Below are 27,732 nucleotides of genomic sequence, written 5' to 3' on the forward strand. Positions count from 1 at the left end.
CCACTCACTTCAGACACCACTCAGTCACTCCAGCTGGTAGTCAATCAGCCACTCACTATAGTCAACACACACACACACACACACACACACACACACACACACACACACACACACACACACACACACACACACACACACACACACACACACACACACACACACACGTAACTACACTTAGGCTCATAATAGTATCAAATATGAATATGACATATCAAATGTGCAAAGCTTTTGTAAGGAGGATGTCTGTTGGTTTGTCATACAGTAGTATGTACGTCTTCCAGGTTTGCTGGTCAGTTTGGCTGTTAACGTGATAGCAGTGATAGTGGTGGCAGTGCTGATGTTCTACATAAAGAGGATCAGAAAACCACAAGGTGAGTCTCACTCACATACCTTATTCAGTCAATCATGTAAGCAGCACGGAAGTACAGTAAAACACAGGCTAGAAGAATAACACAATGCTTCCATTGTGGACCTATTATCGTATTACATTCATAAACAGAGCATAGAATATGAACACATTAATACATGTCATCAACAAATAGAGAGAGTGAGTTAAGCATGCGTTTCATTTTTTCTAGTGGTCATCCTCAGTGCCAGGAACCCCACTGGAGATGATGGAGGGGTGAGTATTATGACACTCTTCTGATGATTCATCATTGTTCTTTGCGCTGGTGTATAAATAAGAGAATGATGCCACTAGCATTACTCAAGTACCTTTTTAAATGTTAGCGTTAGGACAGCAGCAGGACGCGTACAAACATGTTTTGAAAATGGCTGACATGTTAAATCTAAAGGTGAAATCCTGATTAAATCAAGGTGAAATCAAACTCTGACTGACTGGTCCTAAACCAGTCTGTTTCTGGTGGATGTCTTAGTTAAACTAAGAATTATACTGCTATGAATGAACCTGGGACAAATGACATTCAGGAGGAAAGACCAGACCTGTAAGACAACGTCTGGAAACCAAATAGGCTGTATGCACAGCAGCCATATTATCACTTCCTTCACAGGTGTTACCAATGATACTAATGAAGGCTCTGTTTCATTTAGTCTAGCACAGTGGTTTCCACGACCCCCATAACTCTGAGAGTGTACAAATGGAACCATTTGGTTCCATTTGTACACTCTCAGAGTTACACACCTGTAAGGGGCCATTTGGAAGCCCATGAGGGTCCCTGGACCCCAACTGTAGACCCACTGGTGTAATAGAGTGTTTCCAGTGGGCCAACATGCACAATATCAGCACCCTGACTCTGTTTGACCAGAATGGAACAGAGCCTTCATTAGCATCATTAGTAACACCTGTTAATGTCATCATAATATGGCTGCTGTGAATAGAGCCTATTATGGATATTTGCAAATGTACCAAAGACCAATGAGACTTTCTCTCCCCCTGCCCTTTATCTGTCAGACCGCAGGTCCAGACTCCATCTATCAGAGCCTCCAACCAGCCACTATGGATCAGAATCAAGTCTATGGAGTCATAACACCATCTACAGTACCACATCACCCATGAGAGTATGACCTTATAATCACCACATTTACATTATTGATTGATGGTTGTGTTGGTTGTGTGATGCCCCTCCCCCCTGCTCATACTGATGCATCCTATTGGTTGTGCTCTCCTCCCCTTTCAGGAAGTGGCAGCAGAGTGGAGGTCATTAGTGGGAGGAGTTTCACCTGGGGGGCTGGTCTGGAGAAACTATTTAGCTGTTCGCTCACACATCGCTCACTATTTAGCTGTTCGCTCACACATCGCTCACTATTTAGCTGTTCGCTCACACATCGCTCACTATTCAGCTGTTTGCTCACACATGTGCTGTCAGAGATGGTCGATATGTATTATATCACTGATATGTACTGATGTTCTTGCATTTGTTTAGTAATTATTGTATTAATAGTTTGATTAATAAACAGTTTTCTTTTGACAGACAATGTTTTGTGTGTTATTCCTCCTATAGATTTAGATTAGCAGGTTTGTCTTCACTATCACTGAATTTGGATTTAACTTGATCTCTTCCATAACAGTATGCTATCTAATCCCAAGCAGGGTGACCAGATCCCAACAAATCAAATGTGGGACATGTTACCAATTACTGAGAGGTAGTCCAGATCTTGTAATCTAACTAGCAAAATAAACATGTATACTTTGCCGCTTAGCATGTATTATCTCTATGTTTGGCCTCCTGGTTGACTCAGTAGCAGACAACAGACTATAGACGGATTTCCGCGCGACGTCATCACAGAGCAGAATGCGCAATCTGCGCATGCTCGGGGAAAACGAATTGTTGCGCCGTTCACTCTGTTGTTATGTTCGGGAGTTAGATAGCCATAATTCTGCTATTATAGGCATAATAGGCATAATGCTGCTATTATATACAAACAGATCCAACTTCCGACAAATCATTTTTATTGAGTAAACAAGGTATTACAAACTGCATAATTTAATCTACTTTCATTAAACCCGGTGAAGATCATTTATTTTATGAATGGACATTTGACCAGAGCTGCTGCGGGTAATGGCGCCCTCTATAGGCTACCCCCGGATCTGCACGGTCATATCCTCTCATGTTTACTAACAGGAAACCTGTCTATGCAGGTTACAGGTTAGGCCTTTAGCATGTGAAGAACTTAACACATATATTTTATTTGAATGCAACATTCCAGTAAGAAAAGTAATATATTTACATCAAATAACCTTTATTAAATCAGTCAACACAAATGGCGATATACATTCTATAAATGCATTTAATACATGTAGATTATGCTGAATTATATGTATTTAACAGGCATTCCATTACCCCTTGAGTAAGTCACAGCCAAAAAAAAAGTTATATTTTTCAACATTTTAAATATGTCTGAAAATACACATTAACATGAATATAACATCTTTTCAGTAAATATAAATTGTAAAAACAATTATACATCGATAGCATCGATACGAACACAATTGGCTTGTTTGCGGTGGAGGTAAACCGGTCGGGGGTCACATGTTGTGATCTTTATCACAACATGTACGCTGTGCGTGGGGCAGCGCCTGTCAGCAGGGAGGAGTATAACGGAGGCGCTGCGTCCTCCTGGTGGGGGCATATATACATATGCTTTCCAGACCCATATAAAGTGGGATGCCTGGTTACCCTAATCCCAACCAGCATAATTCTCTCACTGAAGTTCCTCAATATTCCTGTGAGGACATCGACTGCAACAGAACCAGTCAACAACACTGCTATACCAAACATCACGCACGCACGCACACACACGCACACGCACACGCACACGCACACACACACACACACACACACACACACACACACACAGGCAAACATCCACTGTATGCATGCACACATATATGGATACTAATGGAAAAATAGAAAAGCGTGCATTAACACAGACACATTTACAAAATGGATGAAATTGCATGAATGTTGATGGAAATTACAGTCTTATTATTATTATTACGGTATTTTTTTAAGTGCATTCATATAGTATACACCAGTGATAGGTTTGATAAAGTTGTTGCATCTCAACAGAAGGAGGAAATGTCATTTCCAAGAAGGCCACTCTTCAAAACCATAACCGGAAGTGACGACAGTTCGTACAAGCTCAACACAAAGACAGGTTACCTGCCTATTTAGTAGCACTTTAATGTTATCTGAAGTTCATCATTCAATGTGTTCTAAACACAGGATCCAGTTATTAACAGATCTAAAAATACATACTATCAGTCAGTAAGGAACATTATTTGTGTTAATTGTGTGCCGGCGATTATTTTGTAAAAGCAGGCCTCACTCTATTCAAATGAGGGTTCACACTTTTCCTAGAGTGTGACTCTAAAGAGTCTTAGAGTTCTGTTATGACAGAGACATGAAATGAAGCTAACCACCAATGAGTGTGTCTGTGTGAACGTGACCATGTTTGCATTAAAGGTCACAGGACGAGGATGGAGTTTAATGATGTGAAGACATTTAGACTTTTAGACCTCATTCATAGCATGAGGAAGGCACACATCCTCTCCTTCCAGAACTGGACAAGTCACCTGCAGCTCGTTGTCTTGTCCTGTGTTTGTTATTGCTGGTAATATGTACAGTATGACTCTTGGCCAGTTCACACAAGTAAAAGAGACTTTAGTGTCCATGTGGTTTTATACCGTTGAAATAAAAGGTTAAACAAAAAAAAGAGAAAAGAGTTATCACAACATTCACAAGATAAACAACACTGAAATCACACAGTTTGGTTTGACTTACTTGACTTAAGCCCTTTGCTCCTCCAGGGTGCATAGGCCGTTGACAAATGTCCTCCATTTCACTCGGTTTTTAGCGGTTCTCTCTAGATCTCCCCAGTTGAGCCCACTCTCTGATATTTCAGCCTCAACACTTCTTCTCCAACTGTTCCTGGGGCGACCTCGTTTCCTTTTCCCCTGGGGGTTCCACTTCAGGGCTTGTCGGGTGATGTTTGTAGCAGGTTTTCTGAGGGTGTGGCCAATCCAACTCCACTTTCTCTTTCGGATTTGTAATTCAATGGGATCCTGACTTGTTCTTTTCCACAGGTCCACATTGCTTACTTTATCCCTCCACCAGATGTGTAGGATTCTCCTGAGACAGGTGTTAATGAATGTTTGTAGCCTGTGTGTTGTGTTTTTTGTTGTTCTCCAAGTCTCAGATCCATACAGCATCACCTGTTTCACACTGGAGTTAAAGATGCACATTTTGGTGTTGATGGAGATATTCTTTGAGCTCCAGATCTTCCTGAGCATGTTAAATACCACTCTAGCCTTCTTTATTCTGCTTCTTATGTCAACATCTGTCCCTCCGGTGGTGTCCACAACACTGCCGAGGTAGGTGAAAGCTTCTACCTCCTCTAGGGCAGTGCCGTTCATAAGGATAGGGTTGATGGTTTTGGCGTGGATCTTGATCACCTGTGTCTTTGCTATATTGGGAGTGAGACCGAGTTTTATTGCAGTTTGTGAGAGTCTGTCTGTTTTCTCTTGCATTTGTGCTTGTGTATGTGAAAGGAGAACTATGTCATCCGCAAAATCAAGATCATCCAGCTGCTCCCACATTGTCCACTGAATTCCATTTCTCCGCCCCTCAGTTGTTTCCCTCATGACCCAGTCAATTGCCAGGAGGAACAGGAATGGTGAAAGTAGGCATCCCTGCTTGACGCCCGTCTTGACATCGAAGCTCTGGGAAAGCTGGCCTGCATGCATGACTTTGCATGAGGTTCCGTCGTATGAATTCTTAATGAGGTTTATGATCTTGGTGGGGATTCCGTAGTTGTCCATTAGTTGCCATAGTGTTGCCCTATCTAAACTATCAAAAGCTTTTTCAAAGTCAATGAAGTTGATGTACAAGGACGTGTTCCATTCAATAGACTGTTCAATGATGATGCGTAGTGTGGCTATGTGGTCTGTGCATGAGCGATCTTTCCTGAAACCTGCTTGCTGGTCCCGGAGCCTATTGTCTACAGCTTCCTGGAGACGGTTAAGGATGACCCGATTGAAGATCTTACTGGGCACAGAAAGTAAGGTGATCCCTCGGTAGTTGTTGCATTTCCTTAGGTCACCTTTCTTTGGCAGTTTCACTATGTGTCCCTCTGCCCATTCTGTGGGTGTCTTTTCCTCATCCCAAATTCTCCTAAAGAGGCTGTAGAGCATGTCTGTAGATGTGTTTATGTCCACTTTAAGGGCTTTAGGTGGGATATTGTCAGGGCCAGCAGCCTTGCCGGTTTTCTGTTGCTTGATTGCAGCTTTTATTTCAGTTTTTGTTGGTCTGTCACACTTGATTTTTAGTGGTATCCTGGCCTTAGGAATATATGGCTGTTCTGCTGGTGTTGGCCTGTTCAGAACCTCTTTGAAGTGCTCTACCCATCTTTCGAGCTGTTCTTCCGGGGTTGAAAGCAGTTGGCCATTCTTGTCTGCGATTGGTTTGTTGCTATTTCGATACGTCCCAGACAGCTTTCTTGTGATGTTATACAATTCCTTCATGTTCTTTTGAGCTGCCGCAAGTTCTGCCTCCTTAGCTAGCCTCTCTACCTGTGTTCTCTTGTCCGTCCTGATGCTCTGTCGCACTTCTTTATGGCACCTGCTGTACTCCTTTTGTGCCAAGGCTTTTTCTGCTCTTGTTCTTGATTTGTTCAATTTATCTTTCAACTCTCTCCTCTGTTGGATTATGTTGAGGGTTTCTGGTGTTATCCATTCCTTGTGTTTTTGGGATCTTCTCCCCAAGGCCTCGTCACATGTTGAGCTCCAAGCAGCTTTTACGTGCTCCCTCTCTTCATTTATTGTCCATCCTACCATCTTTCCTAACTGTAGCTCTGTGTTTTTCCCTACGAGGATATCCTTGAACTGCTTCGTCACCTGAGCATTACTGAGATATTCAGTGTTGTATTTTGCTCTTTGACCTTTGGCCCGGTGATGTCTCTTCAACCTTAGCTTAAATTTCCCTACCAGGAGATGGTGATCTGCGGCTGCATCTGCCCCCTTCTTGTCCTAACATCTTCCATGGCTCTTCTGAACTTTTTGCTGACACAGATGTGGTCAATTTGGTTTTCTGTGACATGATCTGGTGACACCCAAGTTGTTTTGTGGATTGTCTTATGGGGGAATACACTACCCCCAATGACTAGATTATTGTTGGCACAGGTCTCCACAAACATCTCGCCATTCTCATTCATTCTCCCCACTCCATGTTTCCCCATCACTGCCTCGTATCCCTCGTTCTGGCCTCCAATCTTGGCGTTAAAGTCCCCCATCAGGATAACGAGGTCTCTGGCTCCTATACTATTGAGTAGGTGGTTTAAGCTGTCATAAAACCTGGCCTTGACCTCGTCATCTGCGTCGTTGGTGGGTGCATAACACTGGATTTATGTGGGCTTTCACTCTCCTGTTGTTGGTGTTGAAGGTTGCGGAGATGATGCGAGAATTGATGGGTTTCCATGCAGTTAGAGCCTTTCTAGCGTCCTTCGTCGGCCATGATGGCCACTCCCTCTGTATGAATCGCTCCCTCCTCTTCATGTCCAGAATAGATAATGGACTGCCCACTGGCCAATTTGACCTCCCCCGACTGTGTCCATCTCGTTTCTGCCAGGCCAAGGATTGAGAGATTGTAGCGCTCCATTTCTTTGGCGACTGTTGCAGCCTTGCCAGCCTGGAACATGGTTCTGATGTTCCATGTCCCCATAGGAATGGATTTTCTTGGCGTCAAAAGGTGTGTCGGCTTCCCAGCGTCCTTGCGGGTTTGGCTGGGACGCGTCATAGTCCCCACCACTGGGGCGCCTTCCTCAACCAGGCGTGTGATTTGGTTTTCATTTGTCATCGTTTCTGTAACTACCGCTTTTTTACAGGATGGGGAAGTTAACCCCACGCCCAACCCCCAACCTGGAGGACCAGGGACTGCTTCGTCTGCCTCCTCACCCTTGACCTGTCCGGTTTGGTTGAACCTACCAGGGGTATAAGCCCCCTCCGGCATAGCTCTCAGGTTCACTGGAGTACGCAAGCCTCTCCACCACGTCAAGGTTCCAGTCCAGGAGAGATGTTTTGTTGCATTGTGTAAATCACTCCACACTGTTTCAGTGTGTGCTGAGAGCCTACTTTATCCTTCTCTTTTCCTGGCTCCCCATCAGAAACATAACAAAAAGGCTCATGAGAGCATGCAGCATACAAACCATATCGGTCAGTGGTTTTCAACCCTTTTCAATGATATACATTTGGCAGTGGGACCCCCATCTGAAAATACTTTGTGCCAGGGACCCCCAGAAGCAACGATTTGAGTTTTATTCCACTACAATTATTTGAAAACTTTAGTTACTTTGTAGATTTTGATTATCATTACAAAACCATTTTGGCAATTTGAAAATAGCAGATCTACAAGCTCACAACGTAGTGAGCTTGTAGATCTGCTGTTTTCAAAGGATTCTTATGCATTTTATACATTTTGAAAACTTGTGAAATGGGACCTTTTGCATAATGACTACTTTTACTTTTGGTACTTCAAGTACATTTTGATGCCAATACTTTTGTACTTTTACTCACGTCAATTTTGAATACCGAAATTGTACTTGTAACAGACTATTTAGAATAGGGTATTGATACTTTTGCTTAAGTAAAAAAAAAAATGAGTACTTCTTCCATCATTGCTTTCAGTAAAGGGAAGTCAAACCTCTTGCAATAAGGAACATATCTACGCACAAAGCACAGTGTACCTAACCACATACAAACATAGTCCATATCTATGTACATATCAAATGCGTGTCTACGCACATACACATAAACCCACATATCTACAAACATAGCTCATATCTACGCACATACAGTAGCAGCCTCACCCACCTCTCTCAATACTGACAAACTGGCACTTGACACTTTTCATATTAAAGGGATCCTTTAGTGTGAGAGACCTCACAGAGAGACAGAGACAGACTCAGAAACAGGAGACGGCTCAGAGAGACAGACAGAGACAAAGAGACACCAAAATAGATAAAGTTCAGATCAGAATGTCTGGAATCAAATGGATTCAACTGGTTTTAATTCTGCTGTTTGGAGTCGACAACTCTCTACAGGACCGAGTCGACATGTACGGTAGATCTGGAGACACTGTCACTCTGCCATCTAACATGTTACATGGATATACTGACTGTGGGTCAACTACGTGGCTTTATGTTGGAAAAGTCAACAGAGCTGTTGCTGTGGCTGATTATGGTGAGATTGAACCTGCTTCACATGATCTACACCAATCTAAAGTAAGCAGAATGAGTTTGGAGTCTGACTGCTCTCTGACTGTTAAAAATGTCACAGCTGAAGATGTTGGTGAATATACCTGTCAACAATGGACCAATGAAAAAAAAAACGAGAAAAACTATAGAGGATAAACAAACTCTGTTTGTACTGGACATCACCAGAGGAAACAGTGGGACAGAACAGACACTGACATGTTCAATGACACTGTTTGGAACCAACATGAACTGTTAGAATCACACTCTGAGCTGGATGAATAAGGACGGTACCCTGATAACAGACTCTCGTGGATGTTCTATCACTCTGACCAGCAGCCAACACGACCTGACCAACAAGTTCACATGTCAGGTGGCTCGGAATGGAGTCAAGAAGTTAAACATCGTTTTCCCAGGAGCCGTGAATATACCGACACAACCAACCAAGCCTCCACCTGTTCCTACGACTGCCTCCATCACCCAACAACCACCAGGTAGGGTGTAGCGCTGCCACACATGTGTAAAAGAGGATTTAGTTTTATAATGGCATTTAAAAGTTTATGCCTATGAATTAAAATAGTCCTTAAATTAACGCCATCCTTTAAGGGTAAGGTCCTATCGTTTTGTGATGTTTATGTTTTCATTGTGTTATTGTTTTGGGGGGGTTTATATGTTTATGCTTTCATTTTGATGTATTCTGATGGATTGATTGACATTGATTGATGGGTCTGTGAATGACGGACGCACCATATAGAGTGCGGAAGTTGCCGGCCCTGGGGGGAAAAAGAAATGACAGAGACAAACCGTCAGGGAGTCCACGGGAGACCTGGTTTAGTTTGATTATTTGTCTGTTCCTCGAAGCTATCAGTGGAAAATAGCAAAGGCCACATTATCTGTCAATACTCACCGATAAAGGGAAGAAACGCTGAGGACATTCTTCTATTGGTGAGACCGTTTATTTTGTGTTTATATCCAGCGTGGATTTACGTTTCTTTTCTCCGTGGAGATCTGCCGTTTCTTGGGATTATTCCGCTTCTGGAGAGGATTACTTTTGCTTTTGGATTTCTTTTGGATTAACCTTTTTTCGTGCTGTTTTGGGGGAGCGTTTGGGAGACGCCACAAGGAACTATACTGGAACAATAGGCGCGTGCGCGCGAGCGTGCGTGAGACGCGGACTTTACTGTCGGGCTTCACGATCTGCTACTTTTGCAATGCTTGTATGATTTTTCTGTCATTTGATTTAGATAAAAGGGTTAACTTGACCACAAACTGTCGTGCTTTATTTCTGGCTGTGTTTGTTTGTTGTTTATTTGTTGAAGTGCACTGCTCTCAACATAATCAATTGTATCTTTAAAGAGATCATTCAATACCCGTGATTTAAAAAATAGTAACAGTCAAATATATAGTATCTGACCGTTACATATGGTGGCCCGTACGGGGAATGATTTAAATTGATTTTGTTTTGTTTGTTTTGTATTGAACATTGAACAATATGGCAGAACACCCAGTAGATACAGCCGAGGTTATTGATACTCCATCTACTCCAGTGAATGAAAATATGCCTGTATTTGGTGACCCCGATTTCACCGCAGGACCTTTCGTCACAAGGAGAAATCCTACTGATGAAATATCCTCTTTATTGAGTGATTTGTACTTAGAAAATGACGGTCAAGACGTTAAAGCACTTGCTGAAAATAACGATGATGATGATGATGATGATGATGATGTTGATGATGAGGAGGAGGAGGAGGAGGGGGTTGGTGATGGTGTTGGGGTTGAGGCTGAATTAAATGTTACTGGTGACAGACAGGGAATACAGTATGCTACACAGGCTGATTTTGGGCAGCTTAAAGACATAGTGAATGCTATGAAGGCTGATTATGGGGAACTTAAAGGTGAGGTGAATTCTCTGAAGGAACAGGTGGTTAAGCTGGAAACTGATTTCAGAGATTCTGTGGACAGTGCCCTGAATAGAGAGACCCACCTAAGGAAATCCATTGACACTGCCCTAGCCAGGGTGGACGAGGGAACTGCAGCAAGCATACAGAGACTAGAAAGAGAGACAGTGAACTGTATGTTACGTAGGGATGACAAATGGAAGAAGGAGCTTGATGGCTTAAGACCAACAAGCACTCCTGTGGCAAACCGAACCAGAAATGTAGCGGTTTCTACAGATGTCAGCTACATAGCACCCCCTAGATCCCATAGTCTGCCTGGTGCACATTCACTCTCCTCTCCGTCGTACTCCAAACCTCCCGTGAAGTTGGAGTTTCCTACATTCGGCGCCACGACTGAAACTTCTGATGTCCTTGCCTTTGTCGAAGAGTGTGAGAACTTCCTTGGGCTCAGACCCCTCTCCAACCCGGAACTCTTAGGAGCACTGTCTTCTGTCTTCAAGGGGCCAGCACTCAGCTGGTGGAAGGCTGAAAAAAGCCAAGTTCATGACTGGGTCTCATTTAAGAGTGCCTTCATGTCTGCTTTCCTTCCCTCCGACTACATGACTGAAGTAGAGGAGAGATTGAGGGCCATGGTGCAGAAACCAGAACAATGTCTCAGGGACTTTGCTTATGATTATCGTGCACTATGTCTCAAGTGGAAGCGAGACATGCCAGAGGACGAGATAGTGAGACGCATCCTGAGTAATCTCAACCCAAAAGTGGCTGGCTGCCTGAGGGGGACTGTGACGACAGTGACCCAGCTGGTGAAGGTGGGTTCCATGGTGGAGAAGGACTTCTCAGGGTCCCAGGAGTACTGGCAGAGGGTGAAGGCAAGTACCGAAAAACAGGGAAAGAAGGAGAAGAAGCAGTCTCAGAAAACAGCAGAGCTTTCAGTAGTACAACACCAGGGCTACAAAAAGAAAGAACCCAGGATCCTGTTAGTCCCGGTTACCATCAAGGGAATATCAGTAGAAGCCGTTGTGGACACTGGGAGTTCATACACGCTGATTAGGGAAAGTCTGGGGAAGCGGATCATGTTACCCGATGAAACCTTCTTACCGGCAGGAAGACAAGGATTTGTCCTAGCCGATGGGACAACTCGCCACGCTTTGGGAAAGAAAGGTCTCTGCTTCGACTGGCACGGTATGAAAACCACTATCGACACCCATGTGATGCAGGACCGCCATCTTGTGTTCCCATTAATCCTTGGGCTGGACTTCCTTTCTGAAACTGGTGCCATTCTTGATCTGGCTAAGAGGAGATATGGGTTGAAATCAGGTAAAGGTTACACCTATTATCCATTCTTAAGCCAACCCTACCCCGACTCCAGCGTGTGGGACAAGGCTCCCTCCATCATGTACCAACCAGGCATTCGCCTCTACTACGCCTTACCACCAGGGGAGATGAGAAGTTGCTGGGCTTCCACTGTCCAGAGAGAGTCAGTGGCACCCTACGACACGGACAGCCCGGAGGAGCTACACCAGCTCATGGGAGACTGGCCCACCGTCACCTCCAGTATACTGGGGAAGACATCGGTGGAGAAACACACCATCTTCCTGCAGGATGAAGTGCCGGTGCGATCCAAGGCTTATCGTGTCTCCCCTCTGAAGAAGAAGGTCATCGAAGACCATGTGGAGAGAATGCTCGTGGATGGGATCATTGAGCCGTCGCAGTCAGCTTGGTCATCCCCTGTGGTCCTAGTAAACAAACCTGATGGATCCTATAGGTTTTGTGTGGACTATAGGCGGGTCAATGCCAAGACCTTACCAGACGCTTATCCGATGCCCATCATTCACGACATCCTTGAATCCCTGGAAGGTGCCTCCTGGTTCAGCTCTTTGGACTTGCAGTCTGGTTACTGGCAGGTGGCGATGGCAGAGGAGAGCAAGCCGAAGACTGCTTTCATAACATCTCTTGGCCTGTTCCAGTTTAAGGCCATGCCATTCGGTCTGCGGAACGCTGCAGCCTCCTTTCAACGTTTAATGGAGCGGGTCTTGGCGGAGTTGAGAGGAAAGCTATGCTTCGTGTACATCGATGACATCATTGTGTATTCTCGCTCCAAAGAGCAGCATCTTCGAGACTTGGAATCAGTCTTCCAGAAGTTGCATGCTGCCAATCTCAGCCTCAACATGAAAAAGTGCCACTTCTTCAAGCGTGAGCTGAAGTTTCTGGGACACATTGTCTCCAACCGAGGTGTGGAGGTCGATCCATCCAAGACCCAAGCTGTGTCGGACTACCCTGTCCCTCGGGACCTAAAAGCCGTACAGCGTTTCTTGGGGCTTGCGGGATGGTATCACAAATTCATACCCCGGTTTGCGGACATGGCAGCTCCACTAAACAACCTCAAGAGGAAGGGAGTGGAATGGAACTGGACCATGGAGTGCCAGGACAGCTTGGACGCTCTGAAAGAGGCGTTGAAGAGTACACCGGTGTTGGCTCAACCCAATACCGCCCTGCCATTCCAGGTACATACGGACGCCAGCGAAGTGGGTCTCGGAGCCATCCTCTCTCAAATCACCGAGGATGGTGAGCACGTAATATCTTACGCGTCGAGGGGACTCCGAGGTCCAGAACGGAACTATTCCACTTCTGAGAAGGAGTGCCTGGCAGTGGTCTGGGCGGTGGAAAAATGGAGGCACTATCTGGAGGGACCAGAGTTCAATGTCTTCACCGACCACGCTGCACTGTCATGGGCTTTCAACTGTCCGAAGACCACATCTCGGCTGACTCGGTGGACACTCCGTTTGCAGCAATTCACCTTCAAGGTTCATTATCGGAAGGGTTGTCTGAACGCCGCCCCGGATGCACTGTCCAGAGCTTATGAACCACTCTCCATTCACTCATCACCCTGTCTGGTCATCTCCTCCAAAAGCCACTCTGACCTACCGACCACGTTGGCAGAATTGGCCCAGGCACAGGAGAAAGACCAGGTAGTATGTGACTTGAGGAGGGACATCGGTCAGTCAACATCTCCACCGGATCGCATCGGCTTCTTTGAACACCAAGGGGTATTGTACCGAAGAGTTCCGGTGAAAAACCAGGGAGAAAAATGGCAGTTGGTTGTTCCTAAGTCTCTGGTGTCAGAATTCCTTCGGTACTTCCATGACAATCCTTTGGGTGGCCATCTGGGCAGGCTGAAGACCCTGTTGAGAGTTCTGGAGGTGGCTTGGTGGGCAAATGTCCGCAAAGACGTATGGGATCATACGAAGACCTGTGCCACCTGTCAGCAGTACAAGGCAGACAACACCAAACCGTCAGGGTTACTGCAGAGCACCCAAGTCACCGCACCCGGAGTGATGCTGGGAATCGACCTCATGGGGCCATTCCCAAGGAGCAAAAGCGGCAACTGTTACCTCCTGGTGGTGGTGGACTATTACTCCAAGTGGGTGGAGATGTTCCCCTTGAGAGACAGCAAAACACCTCGTCTCATCAAGATCCTCAGGGAGGAAATCTTCACCCGCTGGGGTGTGCCATTGTACCTGGTTTCGGACCGAGGACCACAATTCACGGCCAACTTGCTGATGGACCTCTGCAAGGCTTGGGGTGTTGTCCAGAAGCTCACCACCAGTTATCATCCACAAACCAACCTTACAGAGCGTGTCAACCGGACACTGAAAACCATGATTGCATCATTCGTCGGCCAGCATCATAACACCTGGGACGAGTGGCTACCGGAATTCCGTTTTGCCCTCAACACCGCCCAACAGGAGACTACAGGCAAAGTCCCTGCTGAGCTTGCCTTGGGCAGGAAGCTCCAAGGACCACTGGAGAGGCTGATCAATAAACCACCGTCTCCTGAACAGCAAGCCGCTTATGATCTGGTGGAGAGACAGCAGAAGATGGCGGAGGAGGTCAGGAGGAGAGTGGGTGTGCACCAGGCTAGACAAGCTAGGTTTTATAATGCCCGCAGGAAAGATGCGCACTTCCAGCCGGGTGACCTAGTCTGGGTCAGGACGCATCCTCTCTCAAAAGCCAGTGACAAGTTCTCAGCTAAGCTTGCGCCGAAGTGGGAAGGGCCAGCGAAAATACTGAGAAAATTGGGGCCGGTAAATTACCGAATAGGATGGAATAACCCACCTGATAAACAGGACACAATAAATGTGGTCAACATAAAAAAGTTCTATGGCACCTCACCCTAGAAGCCGCTGGCTGGAGGGGGGGTCTATGTAGCGCTGCCACACATGTGTAAAAGAGGATTTAGTTTTATAATGGCATTTAAAAGTTTATGCCTATGAATTAAAATAGTCCTTAAATTAACGCCATCCTTTAAGGGTAAGGTCCTATCGTTTTGTGATGTTTATGTTTTCATTGTGTTATTGTTTTGGGGGGGTTTATATGTTTATGCTTTCATTTTGATGTATTCTGATGGATTGATTGACATTGATTGATGGGTCTGTGAATGACGGACGCACCATATAGAGTGCGGAAGTTGCCGGCCCTGGGGGGAAAAAGAAATGACAGAGACAAACCGTCAGGGAGTCCACGGGAGACCTGGTTTAGTTTGATTATTTGTCTGTTCCTCGAAGCTATCAGTGGAAAATAGCAAAGGCCACATTATCTGTCAATACTCACCGATAAAGGGAAGAAACGCTGAGGACATTCTTCTATTGGTGAGACCGTTTATTTTGTGTTTATATCCAGCGTGGATTTACGTTTCTTTTCTCCGTGGAGATCTGCCGTTTCTTGGGATTATTCCGCTTCTGGAGAGGATTACTTTTGCTTTTGGATTTCTTTTGGATTAACCTTTTTTCGTGCTGTTTTGGGGGAGCGTTTGGGAGACGCCACAAGGAACTATACTGGAACAATAGGCGCGTGCGCGCGAGCGTGCGTGAGACGCGGACTTTACTGTCGGGCTTCACGATCTGCTACTTTTGCAATGCTTGTATGATTTTTCTGTCATTTGATTTAGATAAAAGGGTTAACTTGACCACAAACTGTCGTGCTTTATTTCTGGCTGTGTTTGTTTGTTGTTTATTTGTTGAAGTGCACTGCTCTCAACATAATCAATTGTATCTTTAAAGAGATCATTCAATACCCGTGATTTAAAAAATAGTAACAGTCAAATATATAGTATCTGACCGTTACAAGGGGGAGGGGAGTTTACTAACTCCATGTTACAACTGAGCTTACATTAACCACTTAAACCCCATACGGTTGAGCGAGTCCCTCAGGACTCTATACTAGTGTAGGTTCTGTTTTCTGTTATTGTGGAGAAAGCTTTCGCAGATAATAGCCGATCTACAAGTTCACAACACGTCGCAGTGCGACCACGCTGTGAGCTTGTTGTTCGGCTATTTTCTGCGAAAGCTTTCCGCAGAAGACGGATGCTGCGGTTTAAGAGGTTCAATTACAACTGACCCCATACAGGCCTACCCGCCAACCTTTTAGTTGACTAAAATATGAATATGCATATTAAACTAAAAATGTTATTCAAAAGACTATGACTGAAACCGAATCAATATTGTCTGTCAAAATTAACACTGACACACTCTCACACGCACGCACGTACGCACGCAGTCGCACGCACACTGTAAAAAGTTGTTTTCACATTTATTAGACTATAATAGGCCGACAATGTTGGTATCGATGCCCATTGGGATCATATGCACCTCTGTTATGAATGCAATACCTGTTGTACCCTGAGTGCCCTAATCCGACTGAATTCATGCCGGCCACCACATTCCCTCGAACGGTTCTCGAGATACAGGAGGCAGAGATTTGTTGAATAGGCTCTATGCAACAGCATCAATATTGGAAAGAAATTGGATCAGGCCTCTTCCTTACTTCCTTCACAGGTGTTACCGATGATACTAATGAAGGCTCTGTTCCATGTATAGTAGCACAGTGGTTCTCTAACTTTTTTAATTTCAAGGAACCACATAACTCTGATAGTGTAGTCCATCACTAAACTCAAGAAGTCAGACTCTGGAACATACATACATGTACTGTATGTGGACTGGAGAGATCAGTTTTGAAGGATAAACATTTACAAGTGCACCTTGATGTTAAAGATGGTAAGTCTGCAACTACTGTGCTGTAATGATGAACTGAGCATCATGTTTACAATTGTTGAATTGTTAAACTTAACTGTGTTAGTGGGGCAGCATAGCACGAAAATTGTTCAATTTTGTGATTAAAGTGACACATTTGGCCAAAGTGTTGATTGATGTATTGGGAACAAATCTGGATATTGGGCCCTCACAAATTCTCACCCTGGTGGGCTTGGCAGCAATTTTTCAAAATGGCCACCAGCAGTTGATCAAATCTTCCTTGTTTTTGTCCTAGTTATCTTTGTCCTAGTTATCTAGGCCACTCCCATTGCAACACCCCCTTTTAGGCAATTAGCATGAAGACACCTTCATATACCTTCATATTCACATACTTGAGCAACATTTCAGCCTACTAGGACAAAAACAAGGAAGATTTGATCAAACGCTGGTGGCCATTTTGAACAATGGCTGCCACGCCATTTTTTTGATGGCCCAATATCCAGATTTGTTCTCAATATATCAATCAACACTTCTGCCAAATTTGGCGCTTTAATCACAAAAATTAAGAATAGGCTCTATGCCCAGCAGCCATATTTGGAATGAATCCTTACTTCCTTCACAGGTGTTACCAATCCTACTATAATTCTAGTAACCTCACGGTGGTGGTGTCTTGGTTGGGGGGACTCTTGATCAAACTGCGCATGCGTCGTTGCTAGGTTTCGCGAGAGAAACAAGCAGTAAACAAGGCCAAACCAAACGAACCCTACAAGCAACGAGGTCTATGAAAAGAAGGCCAAACGAAGCGCCTTCACGCATTGGAAAACAGCCGATCTACAAGCTCACAACGTGTCCCCACACCCACCTGCACTTTCACAACCAACGCCAAAACACAACACCACCAATATTGCCACTACAGCGCTTACAATAAGCCGACATGGCAACTTCAGCCTGCTTCCATCCACACCATAGACCCCGCCCACTCTGAGTGCATTCTGGAAACATACCAGACTTTTCTCACACACACGATGCACAACACATACGCACTTTTAGATCCAGTCCTATTTCAAAAGTCTGCGCATGGGGGACTCGCGTATCCGCGCGCCTGGTGTAGCCGCTATCATTGATAATCACTTGGATCTAAACAAACGCGCTGTACGATCTCTGTGTGTGTGTGTGTGTGTGTGTGTGTGTGTGTGTTTGTTTGCGACGGGACGACGGGAGCATGTACCGTTGTGTGTGTGTGTGTGTGTGTGTGTGTGTGTGTGTGTGTGTGTGTGTGTGTGTGTGTGTGTGTGTGTGTGTGTGACGGGACGACGGGAGCATGTACCGTTGTGTGTGTGTGTGTGTGTGTGTGTGTGTGTGTGTGTGTGTGTGTGTGTGTGTGTGTGTGTGTGTGTGTGTGTGTGTGACGGGACGACGGGAGCATGTACCGTTGTGTGTGTGTGTGTGTGTGTGTGTGTGTGTGTGTGTGTGTGTGTGTGTGTGTGTGTGTGTGTGTGTGTGTGTTCGCGACGGGAGCATGTACCGTGGACTTTACTATATAACTTGGGGTCCAAGACATAGCAATGCCATTAAATGGGGGTCCATAAAATGCATGTCAAACTGGGGGTCCTTGAAATTAAAATGGTTGAGATTCACTGCTAGAGCCGTTACGGGTCCATTTGGTTCCATTTGTACACTCTCAGAGTTACACACCCACCATGAGGTGCCATTTTTTAACCAAAATGGAGTGTTTCTAGTGAGCCAACATGCACGATATCAGCACCCTGACCAGAATGGAACAGAGCCTTCATTAGTATCATTGGTAACACCTGTGAGGGAAGTAAGAAGATGCCCAATTTCTTGCCAATATGGCTGGTGTGCATAGAGCCTATTAGGCTGATATGTCGTGCTATGCCACCCCACTATGTTCTGAATTTTATTCTCCATATCCTGTAAGGACTACTACATCATTGTTATAAAATATAATTCTAGAAATCTGTGTGTCTTTTAAATTCCTTATTATAAAAATCTGGAATCGGGTCATATTTTAGTTTTATAATACCTACCTAGGAACAACATCTTACCTAGTATAACTAAAGAGAAATATGAACAAACTAGTAACAAAGTCCACCCACCACTTTAGTACCAAGGGCTATACACTAACCCATGTTAACCAAAATCTAAGATGCTGACAGAACTGGAGACAGCTAGCTTTATAGAGCACAGTCTGTCACAGTCACAGGAGCCAATCACCACCAGGGTCCACATATTAGCCAACCACTCACGTTCAGACACCACTCAGTCACTCCAGCTGGTAGTCAATCAGCCACTCATCACTATAGTCAACACACACACACACACACACGCACGCACGCACGCACGCAAGCACACACACACACACACACACACACACACACACACACACACACACACACACACACACACACACACACACACACACACACACACACACACACACACACACATACGTAACTACACTTAGGCTCATAATAGTATCAAATATGAATATGACATATCAAATGTGCAAAGCTTTTGTAAGGAGGATGTCTGTTGGTTTGTCATACAGTAGTATGTACGTCTTCCAGGTTTGCTGGTCAGTTTGGCTGTTAACGTGATAGCAGTGATAGTGGTGGCAGTGCTGATGTTCTACTGTACATAAAGAGGATCAGAAAACCACAAGGTGAGTTTCACTCACATACCTTATTCAGTCAATCATGTAAACAGCACGGAAGTACAGTAAAACACAGGCTAAAAGAATAACACAATGCTTCCATTGTGGTCCTATGTATTACATTCATAAACAGAGCATAGAATATGAACACATTAATACATGTCATCAACAAATAGAGAGAGAGAGAGAGAGAGTTACACTCTTCTGATGATTCATCATTGTTCTTTGCGCTGGTGTATAGATAAGAGAATGATGCCACTAGCGTTACTCAAGTACCTTTTTAAATGTTAGCGTTAGGACAGCAGCATGACATACAAACATGTTTTGAAAATGGCTGACATGTTAAATTTAAAGGTGTAATCCTGATTAAATCAAGGTGAAATCAAACTCTGGTCCAGACTGGTCCTAAACCAGTCTGTTTCTGGTGGATGTCTTCGTTACACTAAGCATTATACTGCTATGAATGAACCTGGAACAAATGACATTCAGGAGGAAAGACCAGACCTGTAAGACAACGTCTGGAAACCAAATAGGCTCTATGCACAGCAGCCATATTATCACTTTCTTCACAGGTGTTACCAATGATACTAATGAAGGCTCTGTTCCATTTAGTCTAGCACAGTGATTTCTACGACCCCCATAACTCTGAGAGTGTACAAATGGAACCAAATGGACCCGTAAGGGTCCATTTGGTTCCATTTGTACACTCTGTGAGCCAACATGCACGATATCAGCACCCTGACTCTGTTTGACCAGAATGGAACAGAGCCTTCATTAGTATCATTGGTAACACCTGTGAATGTCTTCATAATATGGCTGCTGTGCATAGAGCCTATTATGAGAAGCAAAAATACTCACTGTCTAGCAAGCAGAGTGGTTCCTGGTTTGATCCCGTCCATTACACTAAACCCCTAACTGTGATATAGCTTCCCACTGCTGATAGTTAGGATGGGTTAAATGCAAAGGACAAATTATGGGTGTGTGCAAACTGCAAATGTACTTGACCAATGAGACTTTCTCTTCCTCCCTCCCTTATGTTTGTCAGACCACAGGTCCAGACTCCATCTATCAGAGCCTCCAACCAGCCACTATGGATCAGAATCAAGTCTATGGTGTCATAACACAAACACAACAAAGTGAGTCTCTCTCTCTCTCTCTCTCTCTCTCTCTCTCTCTCTCTCTCTCTCTCTCTCTCTCTCTCTCTCTCTCTCTCTCTCTCTCTCTCTCTCTCTCTCTCTCTCTCTCTCTCTCTCTCATGCAAGCACAAATATGTGGCAGATTAGGACAAAAGCTGCAGGGATTCCCTGTGGAATCACACAGAAAGACATTTATATTATCAGTCAGGTGACCATGTGTTGCATATATTTTCCAGTGTCCATCCTCAGTGTCAGGAACCCCACTGAAGATGATGGAGAGGTGAGTATTATGCAGGGCGTCAGTTCAGTAAAAGCTAAGGTATGGCAGGGTTAACTATCTGGGGCGCGCGGCAAAAATGTTGGGGTCAACCCTGCTAAAACACTCCCAAAATGCATAGAAAACTATACATTATACCTATAACACAATGGTCTTACACCTGCATCACAGGCTACTACATCACACTTACTGTAACATGGTTGTAACAAGTTCTATTCAGACCATAATCACAAGGAAATTAAATGCATGCTTCAGCCATACATCAGATGTATTGTGTGACAACATGAGCCTTTTCAAATGCATGCAGTCTCAGCCCCTCTATTTCCACATACCATGCCAACAATGCAAGAGAATGAGACAAATATACAATAGCGTTAGAAATGTTAAATAACAACATAGGGCATACTGTTTCAAATTAGCCATTTATGTTAAGACTCACAAGATTCATTGTAACGGTTACAACCTAATAGGTTAACCTATCATTGCAAGCAGAAGCTGCCTATTATATAGCCTATAATATAAATGATTTTTAATTTGCGGACGATTCTGTCGGGGGAGGGGGGGGGGCGTAGTAACAGCTCTCTCTCTCTCTCTCTCCCCCCGACTGTGCTTAAGTGCCGGCTTCACTTCTTCTGTCTTCTATGAATTGCTACAGTATGGGGTGGGGTGTGGGGGGTAGGGGAGAGACAAAGTTGTACAGTATTTATAACTGTACAGTAATATAACCACTAAAATAATTAGGCTAAACACCCAAACTGAACTACACAATGTGATGTGCTAATCAACTGTCATTTTCTTTGACATGCACAATTTCGTTTTCAGCACCATGGACAGCGAGCGAGTTACACAGCAGAACAGAGAGAGCCTGCATGTCAATGATATTAAAGCAATCTATTTGACTGATTCCATTCACTAGCGACTATAGCCTACTATGCAACAACAAAACACAACAGTATGGCATGAACAGACCAGTAGACCAGACCAGTTTAACTCCAAACACAGCAAATACAAAATGAGAGAGAAAAAAAAAGAGAATAAGCCAGCAGTATGTAAGCCGCCTTATAAGTAAGCAGATACACATTTTTGGCACACATACAGTATATCTGCAAAAAGGAAGCAAAGGTGTGAGCAAGGCAAGGGCTTTCTTACCTTAAGATGAACTTGATGAAAACAGATGATTGATCCATCAGTGGGTGACGGCGAAGCCTCAGATTGGCAAAGTCATTAATAAGTCCATCAGGGTCAAGCGATTTCACAACGGATGCTTCCACGGATGTTAGCATTAGATGGCAGAGTCTGTCATCGCCCATGGTGGTCCTCAGGTAGGTTTCGCTCACATCTCGGCGCGTTGTGAGCTTGTAGATCTGCTATTTTCAAATATTTTTGGTACTTTAAGTACATTTTGATACCAATACTTTTGTACTTTTACTCAAGTACATTTTGATTTCCGGACTTTTACTTGTAACAGAGCACTTAATTGCAGTATTGATACTTTTACTTAAGTAAAACATTTGTGTACTTTCTCCACCACTGCTGAGTTGTGTGAGAACCGACACTCTTCTCCTCGACCTCATTCATCTGAAATTCAAGGAAAGCTTTTGCAGTTTGACACTGGGACTGGAGAAGACTCATATCAATAAGTTGTTAATACAGTTGTGCGAATTGCTCCATTCGGATCAAATCCATGAAATGGGTGCATGTACAATCGAATGCCTGGATTTCACCGCCACTAGCATCAGCAGCATCATTATTTTAGCTGGTGGTGGTGTTGTTGCTCCCTGAGCCCAGCGGCTCGTTAAAGTCGCTCCCGACGTCGCCACTTTCTTCAACAGCTGGTCTGTCTGCTGCGGGGGTTGCTGTGTCAGTCTTTTTACCCAAAAAATGCATGCAGAGAGGTCTGCTTCCTTTTCATTTTAACTCACTGTTCACAAGTAAATAAAACAGCCTGTCTGCCATTTGAAAAAAACGCGCCTATGCTGCTTGCTAATTAACAATAATGCATTGCACCTGTGTTGAACCTGGGATTCCCAGGCTGGGCCTGGGAATATACCATTTGACAAGATAGGGGAGAATAGGGGAGATACAAGCAGTTGTGAAGAATGAAATACCCTGTGAAAGCAATCATTTTGCATTGGTAGTTATTTTACTGAAATGTAATAACAGAATATAGCTGCAAGCAGCGATAATACGGGGCCAGGGATTGCAGAGAGAAGAAAGAAAGAAGCAATGATAAGTAATATGCACAATATGCCATAGAAACATAGAAGACTGAACTTGAGAGAAAGAAGACCATGCAATTAACAAATGAGCATTTTAAACCCTCACTTACACTAACCTCAGTAAAATAACGCCTAAGCCTATCCTCAAGAAACACTATGTGTAAAGCTAAGAATGCGAAAATCATGATCACCTCAACACATTGTCGGGGACAGGGATCGAACCAGCGACCCATGGACTCATGAACGTCCCAATCTGGCGGATAAAAGCAGCGCAGCACAGGGCACCAACCTTGGGGGCTTCACCAAACGATATGAGAGAAAAAAAACGGCGAAAATCGGCGGAATTTGCAAGCAGAGCGCCCTCTTTTTATTTTTCCCTCGCGCAGCTGCACCCCCCCCCCCCCCCCCCCCCCCCCCCGTTGACAAAACTGTCAACTATCCGGTGGGCACCACCACACCTAAAAAGTTATGTGCACCCCTGTCTATAATTATTTTCGTCCATTAGGGAACCATGCAAGCCTCTGTGTCCTAAACTACTCTAGATAACTGGTTCACAAACCATTTAGCAATACAGATGTTTTTGTCTCCTCAGAACGAACTAGCGAAAGTTGCCGATCTACAAGCTGTTGTTTGATTGTAGATCAGCTATTTTCAGAAAGAAGTATGTGAAATTGCTAAAACAAACTCTCTCAAATAAGCATTTCAGGTTATCTTTAAAAATTGCATATGCATTAATTGACAAAATCATGTTGTGTGCAACGCAATTTAAAGGAAATCTGCATCAAGTGAGGTTTGAACTGGCAACCTTGGGGTTGAGAGGCACAGATGTAAGCTGGACCAACAGACCTGACCTGGTGAATGAAGAGAGAGAGAGAGAGAGAGAGAGAGAGAGAGAGAGAGAGAGAGAGAGAGAGAGAGAGAGAGAGAGAGAGAGAGAGAGAGAGAGAGAGAGAGAGAGAGAGAGAGAGAGAGAGAGAGAAACGGAATAGATTGAAGAAAGAGAGAGATGGAAACAGAATGGATTGAAGAGAGAGATGGAAACGGAATGGATTGATTGGCCATCTCAACCTATTGCCATTAACAGGAATCGAACACTCAACCTTCGGATTCACAGGCTGCAACACTACCTATTGTGCTATAGCTTTGTCCAGGCTGAAGTTGTCTGTTGAAGATAATTAACTCTTGCCTTCTGTCATGAACCAAACCCCTGTTTCACTAACACTAAGATCACTCGTTCAAAAACCATTTACCAATACAGAAATTGTATGTCTCCTCGGAACCGAAACCAGTGAAAGCAGCCGATCTACAAGCTCAGAAACACGTTGCTATCTGAAAAGTTTTGAGATTGTAGATCGGCTATTTTCAGAATGAAGTATGTCATACATTGCAAAAACATGGGGTTGAACTAGTGACCTCCGGACTCATAGGCTGCCTTTCTTCTCATTGAGCTAGAGATATGATAGCCCTGGTGGTGTCTGTTGATATATATAACTCTTTCCGTCCCTGACGGACCAGGCCTCTGTTTTGTTAACTACTCTAGATCACTGCTTCCCTAGAAAGAAGCAATGATAAGAAATATGCACAATAAGCCATAGAAACATAGAAGACTGAACTTGAGAGAAAGAAGACCATGCAATTAACAAATGAGCATTTTAAACCCTCACTAACCCTAACCTCAGTAAAACAACGCCTAAGCCTATCCTCAAGACTATGTGTAAACCCAAGAATGCCAAATCATGATCATCTCAATACATTGTCAGGGACAGGGATCGCACCAGTGACCCACGGACTCACAGACTGTCTCTCTTCTCATTGAGCTATGTCCTCCCTGACAGTGTCTGTTTTTTTGTCTCCTCAGAACGAACTAGTGAAAGTAGCCAATCTACAAGCTGTTGTTAGATTGTAGATCGGCTATTTTCACAATGAAGTATGTCATACATTGAAAAAACGTACTCTCTCAAATAAGCATTTCAGGTTATTTAACAATTACACGAGTATTAATTGACACAATCATATTGTCTGCAATGCAACTTTAATGAAGTCTGCATCAAGTGAGGCTTGAACTGGTGACCTTCAGGTTGTGGGGCACACATTTAAGCGAGAAGCTACCAACAGACAAGAACCTGTGAAAAAGGAGATCACACAGATGATACAGTTTCACGCAAATAGTTAGAAAATCCTGGGATTAAGTGTTTTTCAAACTGCTCAAAATTGCGGACAATCTAAGGGCAGAGCTTACTGGTCAACGTGATAGATGTGTTCCTCATGAGTGAAGGCACATGTGTGAGCAGGTTTAATGGCTGTCGGCCAAACGAGGCATGACTTTTGCCTGCTTAAAGTTTGCATTTTCAAAAAATTACTATAGCGCCCCCGTTTGACCAATTGGAATAAGATTTGTTTCAGTGATATTTGGAATGACCCACTACATTTCTGCAAAGTTGCAAAGAAATGTTTCAATTGAGTGCTATAGCGCCACCTTTTGACGAAGGATTGTGAGATTTATTTCTTGATAGTTTTTCATGATGGCCGAGTTTCATAAAAAGCGACTGCACGGTTCAGCCAGAACTGGCAAAAACGGCAGAAGAAGAAGAAGAAATGGAATAATGCCAATAACAAAACGGGTCCATGCTGGAAGCCTGGCCCCGTAATAACCAACGCAGATAGACAGAAACATTCATGTATTTATTTTTAGTACTTTTAAAGTACTTTTTTTTTTGAGTGGTGCCAACCACTCCTATATCTGGCTTTGTCCGTGTGTCCGTATGTATGTATGTATGTATGTCTGTCGACAAACATTGATGACAACATCAATACAGGGGTCAATACGGGGCTCATCTAAGGCACCACTCACTTCACACAGGGTGTGATTTTTTTTCCCCCTCGAGCCAGGGTATGGCAGCTGCAATACCCTGCCATACCCAATTGACGGCCTCTGGTATTATGACAGTTTTAGTATGATTTTATCATATCTGAAGTCATGCATAATTTAGTCCTACTTGTTTATTACATCAAGACGTTCCTGTTAATACCTGAAATACTAAAACAAAGACTAAAACTAAATAAGAACTAAACTAAAACTAGCTAATTCCAAAAAATAAAACTGCTTATTGTACTTGTAAAATGAATTAAAACTAAACTGAATTCAACCACCAAACTGAAAAAACGTGATATAGGCTAACTAAAACTAATCAAAACTATAATAACATTTTAATAACAAAACTATATACTGTTTTCACTGTAGCTATTGTGTTTTTTTTTTTTATGTAGTTTTGTCTGAAATGTGTTTATGCTTGATGCTGCTTTTTCTTGGTCAAACCTCACTCAGTCTCTGGGAACTCCTAACTGTTCCCTGGACACTGGCTTCTCACTGCTGACAGTTAGGATGGGTTAAATGTAGATGACAAATAGGCTCTATGCACAGCAGCCATATTATCACTTCCTTCACTGGTGTTACCAATGATACTAATGAAGGCTCTGTTCCATTTAGTGTAGCACAGTGGTTTCCAGGACCCCCATAACTCTGAGAGTGTACAAATAGAACCAAATGGACCCTAACGGGTCCATTTGGTTCCATTTGTACACTCTCAGAGTTACACACCTGTAAGGGGCCATTTGGAAGCCCATGAGGGTCCCTGGACCCCAACTGTAGACCCACTGGTGTAACAGAGTGTTTCCAGTGAGCCAACATGCACAATATCAGCGCCCTGACTCTGTTTGACCAGAATGGAACAGAGCCTTCATTAGTATCATTAGTAACAACTGTTAATGTCCTCATACTATGGCTGCTGTGAATAGAGCCTATTATGGATATTTGCAAATGTACCAAAGACCAATGAGACGTTCTCTTCCCCTCCCCTTTATCTGTCAGACCGCAGGTCCAGACTCCATCTATCAGAGCCTCCAGCCAGCCACTATGGATCAGAATCAAGTCTATGGAGTCATAACACCATCTACAGTACCACATCACCCATGAGAGTATGACCTTATAATCACCACATTTACATTATTGATTGATGGTTGTGTTGGTTGTGTGATGGATGCCCCTCCCCCCTGCTCATACTGATTCATCCTATTGGTTGTGCTCTCCTCCGCTTTCAGGAGGTGGCAGCAGAGTGGAGGTCATTAGTGGGAGGAGTTTCACCTGGGTGGCTGGTCTGGAGAAACTATTTGGCTGTTCGCTCACACATCGCTCACTATTAGCTGTTTGCTCACACATGTGCTGTCAGAGATGGTCGATATGTATTATACCACTGATATGTACTGATGTTCTTGCATTTTGTTTAGTAATTATTGTATTAATAGTTTGATTAATAAACAGTTTTCTTTTGACAGACAATGTTTTGTGTGTTATTCCTCCTATAGATTTAGATTAGCAGGTTTGTCTTCACTATCACTGAATTTGGATTTAACTTGATCTCTTCCATAACAGTATGCTGTCTAATCCCAAGCAGGGTGACCAGATCCCAACAAATCAAATGTGGAACAATGTGGGACATGTTACCAATTACTGAGAGGTAGTCTAGATCTTGTAATCTAACTTACAAAAATATAGCTGCAAGCAGCGATAATACGGGGCCAGTGAATAGAGAGAGAGAGAGAGACAGACATGGAAACGGAATAGATTGAAGAGAGAGAGAGTGACATGGAAACAATAGATTGATGAGAGAGAGAGATGGAAACATAATGGTTTGATTGGACATCTCAACCTACTGCCATTAACAGGATTCGAACTCTCAACCTTCAGACTAATAGGCTGCAACACTACCTACAGTAACACTAAGATCACTCGTTCA

At 43.9% G+C, this 27,732-nt stretch overlaps 1 protein-coding gene across 1 annotated transcript; it reads left to right on the top strand.

Moving 5' to 3' along the window:
- Window positions 1–280: 280 nt before the first annotated feature.
- Window positions 281–27,112, top strand: LOC311057831 (uncharacterized protein). Its single transcript, XM_084074925.1, has 6 exons — window positions 281–371; window positions 579–622; window positions 20,353–20,443; window positions 20,680–20,723; window positions 26,808–26,914; window positions 27,038–27,112. Exons 1-5 carry the CDS (start codon window positions 338–340, stop codon window positions 26,910–26,912), a joined length of 318 nt encoding a protein of 105 aa, XP_083931051.1. The 5' UTR covers window positions 281–337; the 3' UTR covers window positions 26,913–26,914; window positions 27,038–27,112.
- Window positions 27,113–27,732: the final 620 nt, after the last annotated feature.

This window comes from Gymnoscopelus microlampas (genome assembly GCF_963454915.1).
Source record: "Gymnoscopelus microlampas genome assembly, chromosome: 12".
In the NCBI taxonomy this organism is placed as follows: Eukaryota; Metazoa; Chordata; class Actinopteri; order Myctophiformes; family Myctophidae; genus Gymnoscopelus; species Gymnoscopelus microlampas.